General features: G+C 59.6%; 1 protein-coding gene across 1 annotated transcript in view; it reads right to left on the bottom strand.

Moving 5' to 3' along the window:
• Positions 1–2,920: 2,920 nt before the first annotated feature.
• LOC142471193 (telomerase Cajal body protein 1-like) overlaps positions 2,921–17,048 on the bottom strand; it is a 25,125-nt gene continuing 10,997 nt past the window's right edge. Inside the window, exons 2-6 of the mRNA XM_075577980.1 lie at positions 16,820–17,028; positions 14,111–14,214; positions 11,816–11,950; positions 11,493–11,706; positions 2,921–3,546 (exon numbers count right to left, since the gene is read on the bottom strand). Of these exons, the coding sequence (XP_075434095.1) occupies positions 11,544–11,706; positions 11,816–11,950; positions 14,111–14,214; positions 16,820–17,028 (611 nt within the window). The 3' untranslated portion in view covers positions 2,921–3,546; positions 11,493–11,543. The remainder of the gene's footprint in view (positions 3,547–11,492; positions 11,707–11,815; positions 11,951–14,110; positions 14,215–16,819; positions 17,029–17,048) is intronic.

Below are 17,048 nucleotides of genomic sequence, written 5' to 3' on the forward strand. Positions count from 1 at the left end.
TCCGCTGCGGCAGCGCCTGGTGTACCCGCGCCACCCGCTCCTCCTCCAGGCGCCTCCTGTTCACAGCAATCTCTGCCAACTGCTTCTTGAAGGACTGAGGGAAACCTCTAGGACTAGCGCAGGAGATAGGGGCTGGCACAAGGGGATATAGAGACTGGCACAGGGGGATACAGAGCCTGGCAACCTCTAGGACTGGTACAGGGGGATACAGAACCTGGCACCTCTAGGGCTGGTACAGGGGGATACAGAGCCTGGCACCTCTAGGGCTGGTACAGGGGGATACAGAGCCTGGCACCTCTAGGGCTGGTACAGGGGGATACAGAGCCTGGCACCTCTAGGGCTGGTACAGGGGGATACAGAGCCTGGCACCTCTAGGGCTGGTACAGGGGGATACACAGCCTGGCACCTCTAGGGCTGGTACAGGGGGATACAGAGCCTGGCACCTCTAGGGCTGGTACAGGGGGATACAGAGCCTGGCATCTCTAGGGCTGGTACAGGGGGATACACAGCCTGGCACCTCTAGGGCTGGTACAGGGGGATACAGAGCCTGGCACCTCTAGGGCTGGTACAGGGGGATACAGAACCTGGCACCTCTAGGGCTGGTACAGGGGGATACAGAGCCTGGCACCTCTAGGGCTGGTACAGGGGGATACAGAGCCTGGCACCTCTAGGGCTGGTACAGGGGGATACACAGCCTGGCACCTCTAGGGCTGGTACAGGGGGATACAGAGCCTGGCACCTCTAGGGCTGGTACAGGGGGATACACAGCCTGGCACCTCTAGGGCTGGTACAGGGGGATACACAGCCTGGCACCTCTAGGGCTGGTACAGGATACAGCCTGGCACCTGTAGGGCTGATATAGGGCCTGGCACCTCTAGGACTGGTACAGGAGGATACAGGGCCTGGCACCTCTAGGGCTGGTACAGGATACAGCCTGCCACCTGTAGGGCTGATATAGGGCCTGGCACCTCTAGGACTGTATACCTCTTTTTGTTGCTGCAGCGCAGTCTCCTCCCGCTGCAGGTGACAGACGGTGACCCGAAGCGCATCACACCCCACACACCCCGCCAGGGCCAGCGGCCGCTCAGACCTCCCCCACGGCCCAACTAGAGCGGGGGCGAGCGCGTCAGCAGCCGAGCGCTCTCATTACAGACACGATATACAGGACGGAGACACTTAAATGTCTTTACCATCCTAGCACTACCTGACTTAAATTCCTATTTACCCGCATAATTACAGGAAGCGTGACCAGCATTGGATCTGTCGCAGCCCGGCAGAATGAACCGGACCCGCCAACGTGGAAAGTGGGGAGGGGGCCGGCTTCAAGACGTTTTGGCCACAGGGTCAAACTAAATGACCCTTGTGCCAGAGAATATCCAGGTATTGCACGGTGCATTTGTGGCACATTGGGAGTGGCGTTGGGCGTCCTTGTTTGTTGTGTAACTGACGCTGTAAGAGAATATAACCGACGCGGTGAGGAAGTCCAGCGCCGAGGACAAGCGGCAAATCGTGGCGCTCAAACAAGAACAGACCGCGCTCGTATCATAGAGGGTGGAGGACGTCTGCGTGACACGGTGTGAGGACACGGGTCACAGCGAGAAGAGGCCACCAATAAATGAATATGAATAGATGAAGATGTACCACGTGTAGAGTGGCAAGAACGGCCGGGAGTAACGGGACGGCTTCCGGGGGGGGGGGGGAGAGAGGGAATTACAGCGGGAACCCTGGGAGAAGCGGAGAGAATCCGCGGAATAATATTCACACGCCTACTCCCCGTCACCGACACGCTGATTACGCAGAGACCAAAATGTACGTTACCCTGCGGGGGGGGGGGGCACGGAACAGAGCGGGGGTATTTAAAGAGACATCTGAGGGGTGGGAGAGGGGGTAATACCTTCATATGGCACGGACACACACACGGACTGTGTATATAGTGTTCCCAAGCAACCGAGCAGGTCGGACAGGTATATAACAGGCGGAGGGAGGGGGAGAAAGTGTGAGAGAGGGGAAGAAAGTGCAAGAAAGAGAAAGAGAAAGAGAAAGAGAGAGAGAGAGAGAGAGAGGGGGGGGGAGAAAGTGCGAGAGAGAGAGGGGGGGAGAAAGTGCGAGAGAGAGGGGGGGAGAAAGTGCGAGAGAGAGGGGGGGAGAAAGTGCGAGAGAGAGAGGGGGAGAAAGTGCGAGAGAGGGGGAGAAAGTGCGAGAGGGGCAGAAAGTGCGATAGAGAGGGGAAGAAAGTGCGAGAGAGAGGGGAAGAAAGTGCGAGAGGGGGGGAGAAAGTGCGAGAGAGAGGGGGAGAAAGTGCGAGAGAGAGAGAGAGAGAAGGGGAGAAAGCGCGAGAGAGAGAGGGGGAGAAAGTGCGAGAGAGAGAGAGAGAGGGGGGAGAAAGTGCGGGAGAGAGGGAGAAAGTGCAAGAGAGAGGGGGGGAGAAAGTGCGAGAGAGAGAGGGGGGAGAAAGTGCGAGAGAGAGAGGGGGGAGAAAGTGCGAGAGAGAGAGGGGGAGAAAGTGCGAGAGAGGGGGAGAAAGTGCGAGAGAGGGGGAGAAAGTGCGAGAGAGAGAGAGGGGGAGAAAGTGAGAGAGAGAGAGAGAGAGAGAGGGGAAGAAAGTGCGAGAGAGAGAGGGGGAGAAAGTGCGAGAGAGGGGAGAAAGTACGAGAGAGGGGGAGAAAGTGCGAGAGAGAGAGAGGGGGGGAGAAAGTGCGAGAGAGAGAGAGGGGGAGAAAGTGCGAGAGAGATAGGGGGGGGGGAAAGTGCGAGAGAGATAGGGGGGGGAGAAAGTGCGAGAGAGATAGGGGGGGGAGAAAGTGCGAGAGACGGGGAGAAAGTGCGAGAGAGAGGGGGAGAAAGTGCGAGAGAGAGGAGAGAAAGTGCGAGAGGGGAGGGTAGATAAGGGAGGGTAGATAATAAAAGACGAGAACGCAGCTTATCTGGACAAATGTCATTTATTATACATACAAAAACAATGTTTATTTACATCTGTTTAACCATGTACAGCGTATGTGTGCGTATGGATAAAGCTACACGTATATATCTATACTACACACGGATATCGACCATGAATATATACACCTGTCTATAGAGATATGAAGTATGAAAATAGCTACAAAATGATATGTACACATCAGAACTTGTAGAAATCGTCCAAAATAAGCTTATTCCCTATACCGACCCGTTACATTATGTATGCGTACACCTATATACACAGTAACTATATACAAGTAGAGACATGCTGGTGTGTAACGCGGGACCCCTTATATCTCGCGCCCAATCCCTGCGTTTTCACGCTGCGCGCAATCCTCGCTGTCCCGGGAGATTGTGTAATAATCATTTGCTAATGCGATATTCTTTGGAATATGACCTCATCGCGCAGTTACAAAATGGTGTCCAGCGCAGAAGATAAGCGCGGAACCGACGATGCGCTCAGACCGCGGCGTTCTCGCCTCCGGGCGTTGCCGCAGGAGACCCTGGCTCGGCGCGTTATCGATGATGCGATCAGACGGCGGCCTTCTCGTCTCCGGGCGCGCGTTTCCGCCGGGGATTGTGGACACGCTTGGAACGGAAACAATCACAGTAATCTTAGCGTTTCACGTTAAATTAGCGCACTTTTACACGCTACGCAGAAGAAGAAAAAACCCGTGTAATGAGCACGCACCTCCCGCAGCGTATCTGGGACGGTGACACAATACAGCGGCAGCAATTTAGTTGATTTTATATATTGTATGAGTAAGAAAAAGCCGGCACAGATACTGAAATAACTAGTACCTAAATCAGGTAATTAACGTGTATATAGTAAAACCGCTTCCGACGGTGCTGGGGATAATGAATATATACGTCAGCGGAGAGAGAGAACGTATATACCAGCAGCAGCACGCAGGTATACAGAAGCAGCGCGTGTATTAGTGACGTCACATACACACACACTCACCAATTACAGCAGGCCGCTGTGTCCCTGCAGGGAGTAACGCCCAAATAATACAATATCATGTCCCCGTAATAACAGACTACATAAACACGTAATAACGGAGAGGTGGGGAGACGTGTAGTAATAATCCTCCCGGCGCGACTGCTACCAGAACCCAACGGAACCGAATATACCTCCCGATGGTGTAGTAGTGTGTGTGTGTGAGGGGGAGGATGGCACTGCCGCTGCCCGCGCTGTACCTGTGCTGTGTATACATGGTGTAGTAGTGTGTGTGAGGGGGAGGCTGGCACTGCCGCTGCCCGCACTGTACCTGTGCTGTGTATACATGGTGTAGTAGTGTGTGTGAGGGGGAGGCTGGCACTGCCGCTGCCCGAGCTGTACCTGTGCTGTGTATACATGGTGTAGTAGTGTGTGTGAGGGGGAGGCTGGCACTGCCCGCGCTGTACCTGTGCTGTGTATAAATGGTGTAGTAGTGTGTGTGAGGGGGAGGATGGCACTGCCGCTGCCTGCGCTGTACCTGTGCTGTGTATACATGGTGTAGTAGTGTGTGTGAGGGGGAGGCTGGCACTGCCCGCGCTGTACCTGTGCTGTGTATACATGGTGTAGTAGTGTGTGTGAGGGGGGAGGCTGGCACTGCCCGCGCTGTACCTGTGCTGTGTATACATGGTGTGTAGTGTGTGTGAGGGGGAGGCTGGCACTGCCCGCGCTGTACCTGTGCTGTGTATACATGGTGTAGTAGTGTGTGTGAGGGGAGGCTAGCACTGCCGCTGCCCGCGCTGTACCTGTGCTGTGTATACATGGTGTAGTAGTGTGTGTGAGGGGGAGGCTAGCACTGCCGCTGCCCGCGCTGTACCTGTGCTGTGTATACATGGTGTAGTAGTGTGTGAGGGGAGGCTGGCACTGCCCGTGCTGTACCTGTGCTGTGTATACATGGTGTAGTAGTGTGTGAGGGGGAGGCTGGCACTGCCGCTGCCCGCGCTGTACCTGTGCTGTGTATACATGGTGTAGTAGTGTGTGTGAGGGGGAGGCTAGCACTGCCGCTGCCCGCGCTGTACCTGTGCTGTGTATACATGGTGTAGTAGTGTGTGAGGGGAGGCTGGCACTGCCCGCGCTGTACCTGTGCTGTGTATACATGGTGTAGTAGTGTGTGTGAGGGGGAGGCTGGCACTGCCGCTGCCCGAGCTGTACCTGTGCTGTGTATACATGGTGTAGTAGTGTGTGTGAGGGGGAGGCTGGCACTGCCCGCGCTGTACCTGTGCTGTGTATAAATGGTGTAGTAGTGTGTGTGAGGGGGAGGATGGCACTGCCGCTGCCCGCGCTGTACCTGTGCTGTGTATACATGGTGTAGTAGTGTGTGTGAGGGGGAGGCTGGCACTGCCGCTGCCCGCACTGTACCTGTGCTGTGTATACATGGTGTAGTAGTGTGTGTGAGGGGGAGGCTGGCACTGCCGCTGCCTGCGCTGTACCTGTGCTGTGTATACATGGTGTAGTAGTGTGTGTGAGGGGGAGGCTGGCACTGCCCGCGCTGTACCTGTGCTGTGTATACATGGTGTAGTAGTGTGTGTGAGGGGGGAGGCTGGCACTGCCCGCGCTGTACCTGTGCTGTGTATACATGGTGTAGTAGTGTGTGTGGGGGGGAGGCTGGCACTGCCGCTGCCCGCGCTGTACCTGTGCTGTGTATACATGGTGTAGTAGTGTGTGTGAGGGGGAGGCTGGCACTGCCGCTGCCCGCGCTGTACCTGTGCTGTGTATACATGGTGTAGTAGTGTGTGTGAGGGGGAGGCTAGCACTGCCGCTGCCCGCGCTGTACCTGTGCTGTGTATACATGGTGTGTAGTGTGTGTGAGGGGGAGGCTGGCACTGCCCGCGCTGTACCTGTGCTGTGTATACATGGTGTAGTAGTGTGTGTGAGGGGAGGCTAGCACTGCCGCTGCCCGCGCTGTACCTGTGCTGTGTATACATGGTGTAGTAGTGTGTGTGAGGGGGAGGCTAGCACTGCCGCTGCCCGCGCTGTACCTGTGCTGTGTATACATGGTGTAGTAGTGTGTGAGGGGGAGGCTGGCACTGCCGCTGCCCGCGCTGTACCTGTGCTGTGTATACATGGTGTAGTAGTGTGTGAGGGGAGGCTGGCACTGCCCGCGCTGTACCTGTGCTGTGTATACATGGTGTAGTAGTGTGTGTGAGGGGGAGGCTGGCACTGCCGCTGCCCGAGCTGTACCTGTGCTGTGTATACATGGTGTAGTAGTGTGTGTGAGGGGGACGCTGGCACTGCCCACGCTGTACCTGTGCTGTGTATACATGGTGTAGTAGTGTGTGTGAGGGGGAGGCTGGCACTGCCCGCGCTGTACCTGTGCTGTGTATACATGGTGTAGTAGTGTGTGTGAGCGGGAGGCTGGCACTGCCGCTGCCCGCGCTGTACCTGTGCTGTGTATACATGGTGTAGTAGTGTGTGTGAGGGGGATGCTGGCACTGCCCGCGCTGTGTATACATGGTGTAGTAGTGTGTGAGGGGGAGGCTGGCACTGCCCGCGCTGTACCTGTGCTGTGTATACATGGTGTAGGAGTGTGTGTGAGGGGGAGGCTGGCACTGCCCGCGCTGTACCTGTGCATACATGGTGTAGAAGTGTGTGTGGGGGGGGAGGCTGGCACTGCCCGTGCTGTACCTGTGCTGTGTATACATGGTGTAGTAGTGTGTGTGAGGGGGAGGCTGGCACTGCCGCTGCCCGCGCTGTGTATACATGGTGTAGTAGTGTGTGTGAGGGGGAGGCTGGCACTGCCGCTGCCCACGCTGTACCTGTGCTGTGTATACATGGTGTAGTAGTGTGTGTGAGGGGGAGGCTGGCACTGCCGCTGCCCGCGCTGTACCTGTGCTGTGTATACATGGTGTAGTAGTGTGTGAGGGGAGGCTGGCACTGCCCGCGCTGTGTATACATGGTGTAGTAGTGTGTGAGGGGGAGGCTGGCACTGCCCGCGCTGTACCTGTGCATACATGGTGTAGAAGTGTGTGTGGGGGGGGAGGCTGGCACTGCCCGTGCTGTACCTGTGCTGTGCATACATGGTGTAGAAGTGTGTGTGGGGGGGGAGGCTGGCACTGCCCGTGCTGTACCTGTGCTGTGTATACATGGTGTAGTAGTGTGTGTGAGGGGGAGGCTGGCACTGCCGCTGCCCGCGCTGTGTATACATGGTGTAGTAGTGTGTGTGAGGGGGAGGCTGGCACTGCCGCTGCCCACGCTGTACCTGTGCTGTGTATACATGGTGTAGTAGTGTGTGTGAGGGGGAGCCTGGCACTGCCGCTGCCCGCGCTGTACCTGTGCTGTGTATACATGGTGTAGTAGTGTGTGAGGGGGAGGCTGGCACTGCCGCTGCCCGCGCTGTACCTGTGCTGTGTATACATGGTGTAGGAGTGTGTGTGAGGGGGAGGCTGGCACTGCCGCTGCCCGCGCTGTACCTGTGCTGTGTATACATGGTGTAGTAGTGTGTGTGAGGGGGAGGCTGGCACTGCCAGTGCTGTACCTGTGCTGTGTATACATGGTGTAGTAGTGTGTGTGAGGGGGAGGCTGGCACTTCCGCTGCCCGCGCTGTACCTGTGCTGTGTATACATGGTGTAGTAGTGTGTGTGAGGGGGAGGCTGGCACTGCCCGCGCTGTACCTGTGCTGTGTATACATGGTGTAGTAGTGTGTGTGAGGGGGAGGCTGGCACTGCCGCTGCCCGCGCTGTACCTGTGCTGTGTATACATGGTGTAGTAGTGTGTGTGAGGGGGAGGCTGGCACTGCCCGCGCTGTACCTATGCTGTGTATACATGGTGTAGTAGTGTGTGTGAGGGGGAGACTGGCGCTGCCTGCGCTGTACCTGTGCTGAGTATACATGGTGTAGTAGTGTGTGTGAGGGGGAGGCTGGCACTGCCCGCGCTGTACCTGTGCTGTGTATACATGGTGTAGTAGTGTGTGTGAGGGGGAGGCTGGCACTGCCCGCGCTGTACCTGTGCTGTGTATACATGGTGTAGTAGTGTGTGTGAGGGGGGGCTGGCACTGCCGCTGCCCGCGCTGTACCTGTGCTGTGTACACATGGTGTAGTAGTGTGTGTGAGGGGGAGGCTGGCACTGCCGCTGCCCGCGCTGTACCTGTGCTGTGTATACATGGTGTAGTAGTGTGTGTGAGGGGGAGGCTGGCACTGCCTGCGCTGTACCTGTGCTGTGTATACATGGTGTAGTAGTGTGTGTGAGGGGGAGGCTGGCACTGCCGCTGCCCGCGCTGTACCTGTGCTGTGTATACATGGTGTAGTAGTGTGTGTGAGGGGGAGGCTGGCACTGCCGCTGCCCGCGCTGTACCTGTGCTGTGTACACATGGTGTAGTAGTGTGTGTGAGGGGGAGGCTGGCACTGCCGCTGCCCGCGCTGTGTACACATGGTGTAGTAGTGTGTGTGAGGGGGGGGGGGGGGGCTGGCACTGCCCGCGCTGTACCTGTGCTGTGTATACATGGTGTAGTAGTGTGTGTGAGGGGGAGGCTGGTGCTCCCCGCGCTGTACCTGTGCTGTGTATACATGGTGTAGTAGTGTGTGTGAGGGGAGGCTGGCACTGCCGCTGCCTGCGCTGTACCTGTGCTGTGTATACATGGTGTAGTAGTGTGTGTGAGGGGGAGGCTGGCACTGCCCGCGCTGTACCTGTGCTGTGTATACATGGTGTAGTAGTGTGTGTGAGGGGGAGGCTGGCACTGCCGCTGCCCGCGCTGTACCTGTGCTGTGTATACATGGTGTAGTAGTGTGTGTGAGGGGGAGGCTGGTACTGCCGCTGCCCGCACTGTACCTGTGCTGTGTATACATGGTGTAGTAGTGTGTGTGAGGGGGAGGCTGGTACTGCCGCTGCCCGCACTGTACCTGTGCTGTGTATACATGGTGTAGTAGTGTGTGTGAGGGGGAGGCTGGCACTGCCCGCGCTGTACCTGTGCTGTGTATACATGGTGTAGTAGTGTGTGTGAGGGGAGGCTGGCACTGCCGCTGCCCGCGCTGTACCTGTGCTGTGTACACATGGTGTAGTAGTGTGTGTGAGGGGGAGGCTGGCACTGCCGCTGCCCGCGCTGTACCTGTGCTGTGTATACATGGTGTAGTAGTGTGTGTGAGGGGGAGGCTGGCACTACCGCTGCCCACGCTGTACCTGTGCTGTGTATACATGGTGTAGTAGTGTGTGTGAGGGGAGGCTGGCACTGCCGCTGCCCGTGCTGTACCTGTGCTGTGTATACATGGTGTAGTAGTGTGTGTGAGGGGGGGCTGGCACTGCCGCTGCCCGCGCTGTACCTGTGCTGTGTATACATGGTGTAGTAGTGTGTGAGGGGGAGGCTGGCACTGCCGCTGCCCGCGCTGTACCTGTGCTGTGTATACATGGTGTAGTAGTGTGTGTGAGGGGGAGGCTGGCACGGCCCGCGCTGTACCTGTGCTGTGTATACATGGTGTAGTAGTGTGTGTGAGGGGGAGGCTGGCACTGCCGCTGCCCGCGCTGTACCTGTGCTGTGTATACATGGTGTAGTAGTGTGTGTGAGGGGGAGGCTGGCACTGCCCGCGCTGTACCTGTGCTGTGTATACATGGTGTAGTAGTGTGTGTGAGGGGGAGGCTGGCACTGCCCGCGTTGTACCTGTGCTGTGTATACATGGTGTAGTAGTGTGTGTGAGGGGGAGGCTGGCACTGCCGCTGCCCGCGCTGTACCTGTGCTGTGTATACATGGTGTAGTAGTGTGTGTGAGGGGGAGGCTGCCGCTGCCCGCGCTGTACCTGTGCTGTGTATACATGGTGTAGTAGTGTGTGTGAGGGGGAGGCTGGCACTGCCGCTGCCCGCGCTGTACCTGTGCTGTGTATACATGGTGTAGTAGTGTGTGTGAGGGGGAGGCTGCCGCTGCCCGTGCTGTACCTGTGCTGTGTATACATGGTGTAGTAGTGTGTGTGAGGGGGATGCTGGCACTGCCCGCGCTGTACCTGTGCTGTGTATACATGGTGTAGTAGTGTGTGTGAGGGGGAGGCTGGCACTGCCGCTGCCCGCGCTGTACCTGTGCTGTGTATACATTGTGTAGTAGTGTGTGTGAGGGGGAGGCTGGCACTGCCCGCGCTGTACCTGTGCTGTGTATACATGGTGTAGTAGTGTGTGTGTGTGAGGGAGAGGCTGGCACTGCCGCTGCCCGCGCTGTACCTGTGCTGTGTATACATGGTGTAGTAGTGTGTGTGAGGGGGAGGCTGGCACTGCCGCTGCCCGCGCTGTACCTGTGCTGTGTATACATGGTGTAGTAGTGTGTGTGAGGGGGAGGCTGGCACTGCCCGCGCTGTGCCTACATGGTGTAGTAGTGTGTGTGAGGGGGAGGCTGGCACTGCCGCTGCCCGCGCTGTACCTGTGCTGTGTATACATGGTGTAGTAGTGTGTGTGGGGGAGGCTGGCACTGCCCGCGCTGTACCTGTGCTGTGTATACATGGTGTAGTAATGTGTGTGAGGGGGAGGCTGGCACTGCCCGCGCTGTACCTGTGCTGTGTATACATGGTGTAGTAGTGTGTGTGAGGGGGAGGCTGGCACTGCCGCTGCCCGCGCTGTACCTGTGCTGTGTATACATGGTGTAGTAGTGTGTGTGAGGGGGAGGCTGGCACTGCCCGCGCTGTACCTGTGCTGTGTATACATGGTGTAGTAGTGTGTGAGGGGGAGGCTGGCACTCCCGCTGCCCGCGCTGTACCTGTGCTGTGTATACATGGTGTAGTAGTGTGTGTGAGGGGGAGGCTGGCACTGCCGCTGCCCGCGCTGTACCTGTGCTGTGTATACATGGTGTAGTAGTGTGTGTGAGGGGGAGGCTGGCACTGCCCGCGCTGTACCTGTGCTGTGTATACATGGTGTAGTAGTGTGTGTGAGGGGGAGGCTGGCACTGCCCGCGCTGTACCTGTGCTGTGTATACATGGTGTAGTAGTGTGTGTGAGGGGGAGGCTGGCACTGCCGCTGCCCGCGCTGTACCTGTGCTGTGTATACATGGTGTAGTAGTGTGTGTGAGGGGGAGGCTGGCACTGCCGCTGCCTGCGCTGTACCTGTGCTGTGTATACATGGTGTAGTAGTGTGTGTGAGGGGGAGGCTGGCACTGCCGCTGCCTGCGCTGTACCTGTGCTGTGTATACATGGTGTAGTAGTGTGTGTGAGGGGGAGGCTGGCACTGCCCGCGCTGTACCTGTGCTGTGTACACATGGTGTAGTAGTGTGTGTGAGGGGGAGGCTGGCACTGCCGCTGCCCGCGCTGTACCTGTGCTGTGTATACATGGTGTAGTAGTGTGTGTGAGGGGGAGGCTGGCACTGCCCGCGCTGTACCTGTGCTGTGTATACATGGTGTAGTAGTGTGTGTGAGGGGGAGGCTGGCACTGCCCGCGCTGTACCTGTGCTGTGTAGACATGGTGTAGTAGTGTGTGTGAGGGGGAGACTGGCACAGCCCGCGCTGTACCTGTGCTGTGTATACATGGTGTAGTAGTGTGTGTGAGGGGGAGGCTGCCGCTGCCCGCGCTGTACCTGTGCTGTGTATACATGGTGTAGTAGTGTGTGAGGGGGAGGCTGCCGCTGCCCGCGCTGTACCTGTGCTGTGTATACATGTCATGGCGCATGTATTTCCCAGCATGCCTCTCTCTACTTGGCGTCACTCCCGCACCACCACAGCTGCAGGGAGCACTCTCCGGAGACGCGGCGCGGCGACATCTCGGCGTCCGTCATCTCGTCGCCGCTCTCCGCCGGTTCCGCAATCTTCCGCTGCCCAGACGCCGAGGCGAGGAGCGGGAGCGAGGGGTGCAGGCTGCGGAGAGAAGCGAGCCCCCCGTTATCGTACAGGAATCCCCAGGGAGAGGCCGGAGAGACGTCAGTGAAAGCGCTCAGCCACGTAACGCCCCTTCTGTGGGACTCACCTAATCCCATTGACGCAGTCACTCTGCGCTTGGAACTGGAGCACGGGGAGCAGGGGAGCGTCACCTGGAGGGGACAGGGTGTCCCAGACTGTCACCAAGCCCTGAGTGTCACCGCTCAGCAGGAACCGTCCAGCGCTGGGGAGGAAGAGGTAGTGTGAGGAGGAAGGAGGAGGGCGGGGAGAGGGGATTGAGAGGTGGCGGGGGGGGAGAGGGGATTGAGAGGTGGCGGGGGGAGAGGGGATTGAGACGTGGCGGGGGAGAGGGGGCGAGGGGAGGAGAGAGGATTGAGAGGTGGCGGGGGGGGGGGGAGAGAGGGGAGGAGAGGATTGAGGTGGCGGGGGGGGGGGAGGGAGAGGGGAGGAGAGGATTGAGAGGTAGAGGGGGGGGGAGATGGGGGGAGAGGGAGGATTGAGAGGTGGCGGGGGGGAGAGGAGATTGAGAGGTGGAGGGGGGGAGAGGGTAGGAGAGAGGACTGAGAGGTGGAGGGGGGGGAGAGGGGAGGAGAGAGGATTGAGAGGTGGCGGGGGGAGAGGGGGGATGAGGGAGGATTGAGAGGTGGCGGGGGGGAGGGGGGAATGAGGGAGGAGAGAGGATTGAGAGGTGGCGGGGGGGAGGGGGGACAGGGAGGAGAGAGGATTGAGAGGTGGCGGGGGGGGGAGAGGGGGGATGAAGGAGGAGAGAGGATTGAGAGGTGGCGGGGGGGGAGAGGGGGGATGAGGGAGGAGAGAGGATTGAGAGGTGGCGGGGGGAGGGGGAATGAGGGAGGAGAGAGGATTGAGAGGTGGCGGGGGGGAGAGGGGGGATGAGGGAGGAGAGAGGATTGAGAGGTGGCGGGGGGAGGGGGGAATGAGGGAGGAGAGAGGATTGAGAGGTGGCGGGGGGGTGAGAGGGGGGATGAGGGAGGAGAGAGGATTGAGAGGTGGCGGGGGGGGGGGGGGGGAGAGGGGGGATGAGGGAGGAGAGAGGATTGAGAGGTGACGGGGGGGAGGGGGAATGAGGGAGGAGAGAGGATTGAGAGGTGGCGGGGGGGAGAGGGGGGATGAGGGAGGAGAGAGGATTGAGAGGTGGCTGGGGGGGTGAGAGGGGGGATGAGGGAGGAGAGAGGATTGAGAGGTGGCGGGGGGGTGAGAGGGGGGATGAGGGAGGAGAGAGGATTGAGAGGTGGCGGGGGGGGGGAGAGGGGGGATGAGGGAGGAGAGAGGATTGAGAGGTGGCGGGGGGGAGGGGGAATGAGGGAGGAGAGAGGATTGAGAGGTGGCGGGGGGGAGAGGGGGATGAGGGAGGAGAGAGGATTGAGAGGTGGCGGGGGGGAGAGGGGGAATGAGGGAGGAGAGAGGATTGAGAGGTGGCGGGGGGGTGAGAGGGGGGATGAGGGAGGAGAGAGGATTGAGAGGTGGCGGGGGGGGGGGAGAGGGGGGATGAGGGAGGAGAGAGGATTGAGAGGTGGCGGGGGGGAGGGGGAATGAGGGAGGAGAGAGGATTGAGAGGTGGCGGGGGGAGAGGGGGGATGAGGGAGGAGAGAGGATTGAGAGGTGGCGGGGGGTGAGAGGGGGGATGAGGGAGGAGAGAGGATTGAGAGGTGGCGGGGGGGGGGGGGGAGAGGGGGGATGAGGGAGGAGAGAGGATTGAGAGGTGGCGGGGGGGAGGGGGAATGAGGGAGGAGAGAGGATTGAGAGGTGGCGGGGGGGGATGAGGGAGGAGAGAGGATTGAGAGGTGGCGGGGGGGAGAGGGGGGATGAGGGAGGAGAGAGGATTGAGAGGTGGCGGGGGGAGAGGGGGGATGAGGGAGGAGAGAGGATTGAGAGGTGGCGGGGGGGGGGGGGGGAGAGGGGGGATGAGGGAGGAGAGAGGATTGAGAGGTGGCGGGGGGAGGGGGAATGAGGGAGGAGAGAGGATTGAGAGGTGGCGGGGGGGATGAGGGAGGAGAGAGGATTGAGAGGTGGCGGGGGGGAGAGGGGGGATGAGGGAGGAGAGAGGATTGAGAGGTGGCGGGGGGGAGAGGGGGGATGAGGGAGGAGAGAGGATTGAGAGGTGGCGGGGGGAGAGGGGGGATGAGGGAGGAGAGAGGATTGAGAGGTGGCGGGGGGGAGAGGGGGGATGAGGGAGGAGAGAGGATTGAGAGGTGGCGGGGGGGAGAGGGGGGATGAGGGAGGAGAGAGGATTGAGAGGTGGCGGGGGGAGAGGGGGGATGAGGGAGGAGAGAGGATTGAGAGGTGGCGGGGGAGAGGGGGGATGAGGGAGGAGAGAGGATTGAGAGGTGGCGGGGGAGAGGGGAATGAGAAACTAAAGCCTCACGTCTCCATGTCAAAGTAAATCCTCTGGTTTGTGGTGACGCTGCGTCTCATGGAGGACAGCACCCTCCCGGGGTGACGGATGTCCCAGCACAGGATCTCAGGGTCCTGAGGAGACAGTCACTGTGTCACCCTGCGGGGGAGGGACAGGCTCATAGCTCCCTTCTGTCTGTGTCACCCTGCGGGGGGAGGGACAGTCTCATAGCTCCCTTCTGTCTGTGTCACTGTGTCACCCTGCGGTGGGAGGGACAGGCTCATAGCTCCCTTCTGTCTGTGTCACTGTGTCACCCTGCGGGGGAGGGACAGACTCATAGCTCCCTTCTGTCTGTGTCACTGTGTCACCCTGCAGGGGGAGGGACAGACTCATAGCTCCCTTCTGTCTGTGTCACTGTGTCACCCTGCGGGGGAGGGACAGGCTCATAGCTCCCTTCTGTCTGTGTCACCCTGCGGGGGGAGGGACAGACTCATAGCTCCCTTCTGTCTGTGTCACTGTGTCACCCTGCAGGGGGAGGGACAGGCTCATAGCTCCCTTCTGTCTGTGTCACTGTGTCACCCTGCGGGGGGAGGGACAGTCTCATAGCTCCCTTCTGTCTGTGTCACTGTGTCACCCTGCGGGGGGTGGGACACTCATAGCTCCCTTCTGTCTGTGTCACTGTGTCACCCTGCGGGGGGAGGGACAGTCTCATAGCTCCCTTCTGTCTGTGTCACTGTGTCACCCTGCGGGGGGAGGGACAGACTCATAGCTCCCTTCTGTCTGTGTCACTGTCACCCTGTGGGGGGGAGGGACAGACTCATAGCTCCCTTCTGTCTGTATCACCCTGCGGGGGGAGGGACAGACTCATAGCTCCCTTCTGTCTGTGTCACCGTGTCACCCTGCGGGGGGAGGGACAGTCTCATAGCTCCCTTCTGTCTGTGTCACTGTGTCACCCTGCGGGGGGAGGGACAGACTCATAGCTCCCTTCTGTCTGTGTCACTGTCACCCTGCGGGGGGAGGGACAGGCTCATAGCTCCCTTCTGTCTGTGTCACTGTGTCACCCTGCGGGGGGAGGGACAGGCTCATAGCTCCCTTCTGTCTGTATCACCCTGCGGGGGGAGGGACAGGCTCATAGCTCCCTTCTGTCTGTGTCACCGTGTCACCCTGCGGGGGGAGGGACAGTCTCATAGCTCCCTTCTGTCTGTGTCACTGTCACCCTGCGGGGGGAGGGACAGGCTCATAGCTCCCTTCTGTCTGTGTCACTGTGTCACCCTGCGGGGGGAGGGACAGACTCATAGCTCCCTTCTGTCTGTGTCACTGTGTCACCCTGCGGGGGAGGGACAGACTCATAGCTCCCTTCTGTCTGTGTCACTGTGTCACCCTGCGGGGGGAGGGACAGACTCATAGCTCCCTTCTGTCTGTCACCCTGCGGGGGGAGGGACAGGCTCATAGCTCCCTTCTGTCTGTGTCACTGTGTCACCCTGCGGGGGGAAGGACAGACTCATAGCTCCCTTCTGACTGTGTCACCCTGCGGGGGGAGGGACAGTCTCATAGCTCCCTTCTGTCTGTGTCACCCTGCGGGGAGGGACAGGCTCATAGCTCCCTTCTGTCTGTGTCACTGTGTCACCCTGCGGGGGGAGGGACAGGCTCATAGCTCCCTTCTGTCTGTGTCACAGTGTCACCCTGCGGGGGGAGGGACAGGCTCATAGCTCCCTTCTGTCTGTGTCACTGTCACCCTGTGGGGGGAGGGACAGACTCATAGCTCCCTTCTGTCTGTATCACCCTGCGGGGGGAGGGACAGACTCATAGCTCCCTTCTGTCTGTCACTGTGTCACCCTGCGGGGGGAGGAACAGTCTCATAGCTCCCTTCTGTCTGTGTCACTCTGCGGGGGGAGGGACAGGCTCATAGCTCCCTTCTGTCTGTGTCACCTTGCGGGGGGAGGGACAGCTCATAGCTCCCTTCTGTCTGTGTCACTGTGTCACCCTGCGGGGGGAGGGACAGACTCATAGCTCCCTTCTGTCTGTGTCACCCTGCGGGGGAGGGACAGGCTCATAGCTCCCTTCTGTCTGTGTCACTGTGTCACCCTGCAGGGGGAGGGACAGACTCATAGCTCCCTTCTGTCTGTGTCACTGTGTCACCCTGCGGGGGGAGGGACAGGCTCATAGCTCCCTTCTGGTCTGTGTCACCCTGCGGGGGGAGGGACAGGCTCATAGCTCCCTTCTGTCTGTGTCACTGTGTCACCCTGCGGGGGGAGGGACAGGCTCATAGCTCCCTTCTGTCTGTGTCACTGAGTCACCCTGCGGGGGAGGGACAGACTCATAGCTCCCTTCTGTCTGTGTCACTGTGTCACCCTGCGGGGGGAGGGACAGGCTCATAGCTCCCTTCTGTCTGTGTCACCCTGCGGGGGGAGGGACAGATTCATAGCTCCCTTCTGTCTGTGTCACTGTGTCACCCTGCGGGGGGAGGGACAGGCTCATAGCTCCCTTCTGTCTGTGTCACCCTGCGGGGGAGGGACAGATCATAGCCCTCTCTTGTCACTGTGCACCTGCGGGGGGGAGGGACAGGCTCATAGCTCCCTTCTGTCTGTGTCACCCTGCGGGGAGGGACAGGCTCATAGCTCCCTTCTGTCTGTGTCACTGTGTCACCCTGCGGGGGGAGGGACAGGCTCATAGCTCCCTTCTGTCTGTGTCACCCTGCGGGGGGAGGGACAGATTCATAGCTCTCTGCGTGTTACTGACCTTCCGCCCGCCGGAGTAGACGCAGTGCCCGTCGGGTGAGAACACGAGGTGGGTGACGCCGCCCTGATGCCCCTGCAGAACTGCCAGGGAGACCCCTTCATGCTGCGAGTACAGCCCCAGGATTTTAGCGTACGAGCCGCAGGCGTAAATATCCTGCGCCGGACTGAACGCGATGCAGGAGATTATCCCACTCTGACCCTGCTTCTTATCTGCAGGGGGGGGGGGAGGG

The sequence above is a fragment of the Ascaphus truei genome, chromosome 20 (genome assembly GCF_040206685.1).
Source record: "Ascaphus truei isolate aAscTru1 chromosome 20, aAscTru1.hap1, whole genome shotgun sequence".
Classification (NCBI taxonomy): Eukaryota; Metazoa; Chordata; class Amphibia; order Anura; family Ascaphidae; genus Ascaphus; species Ascaphus truei.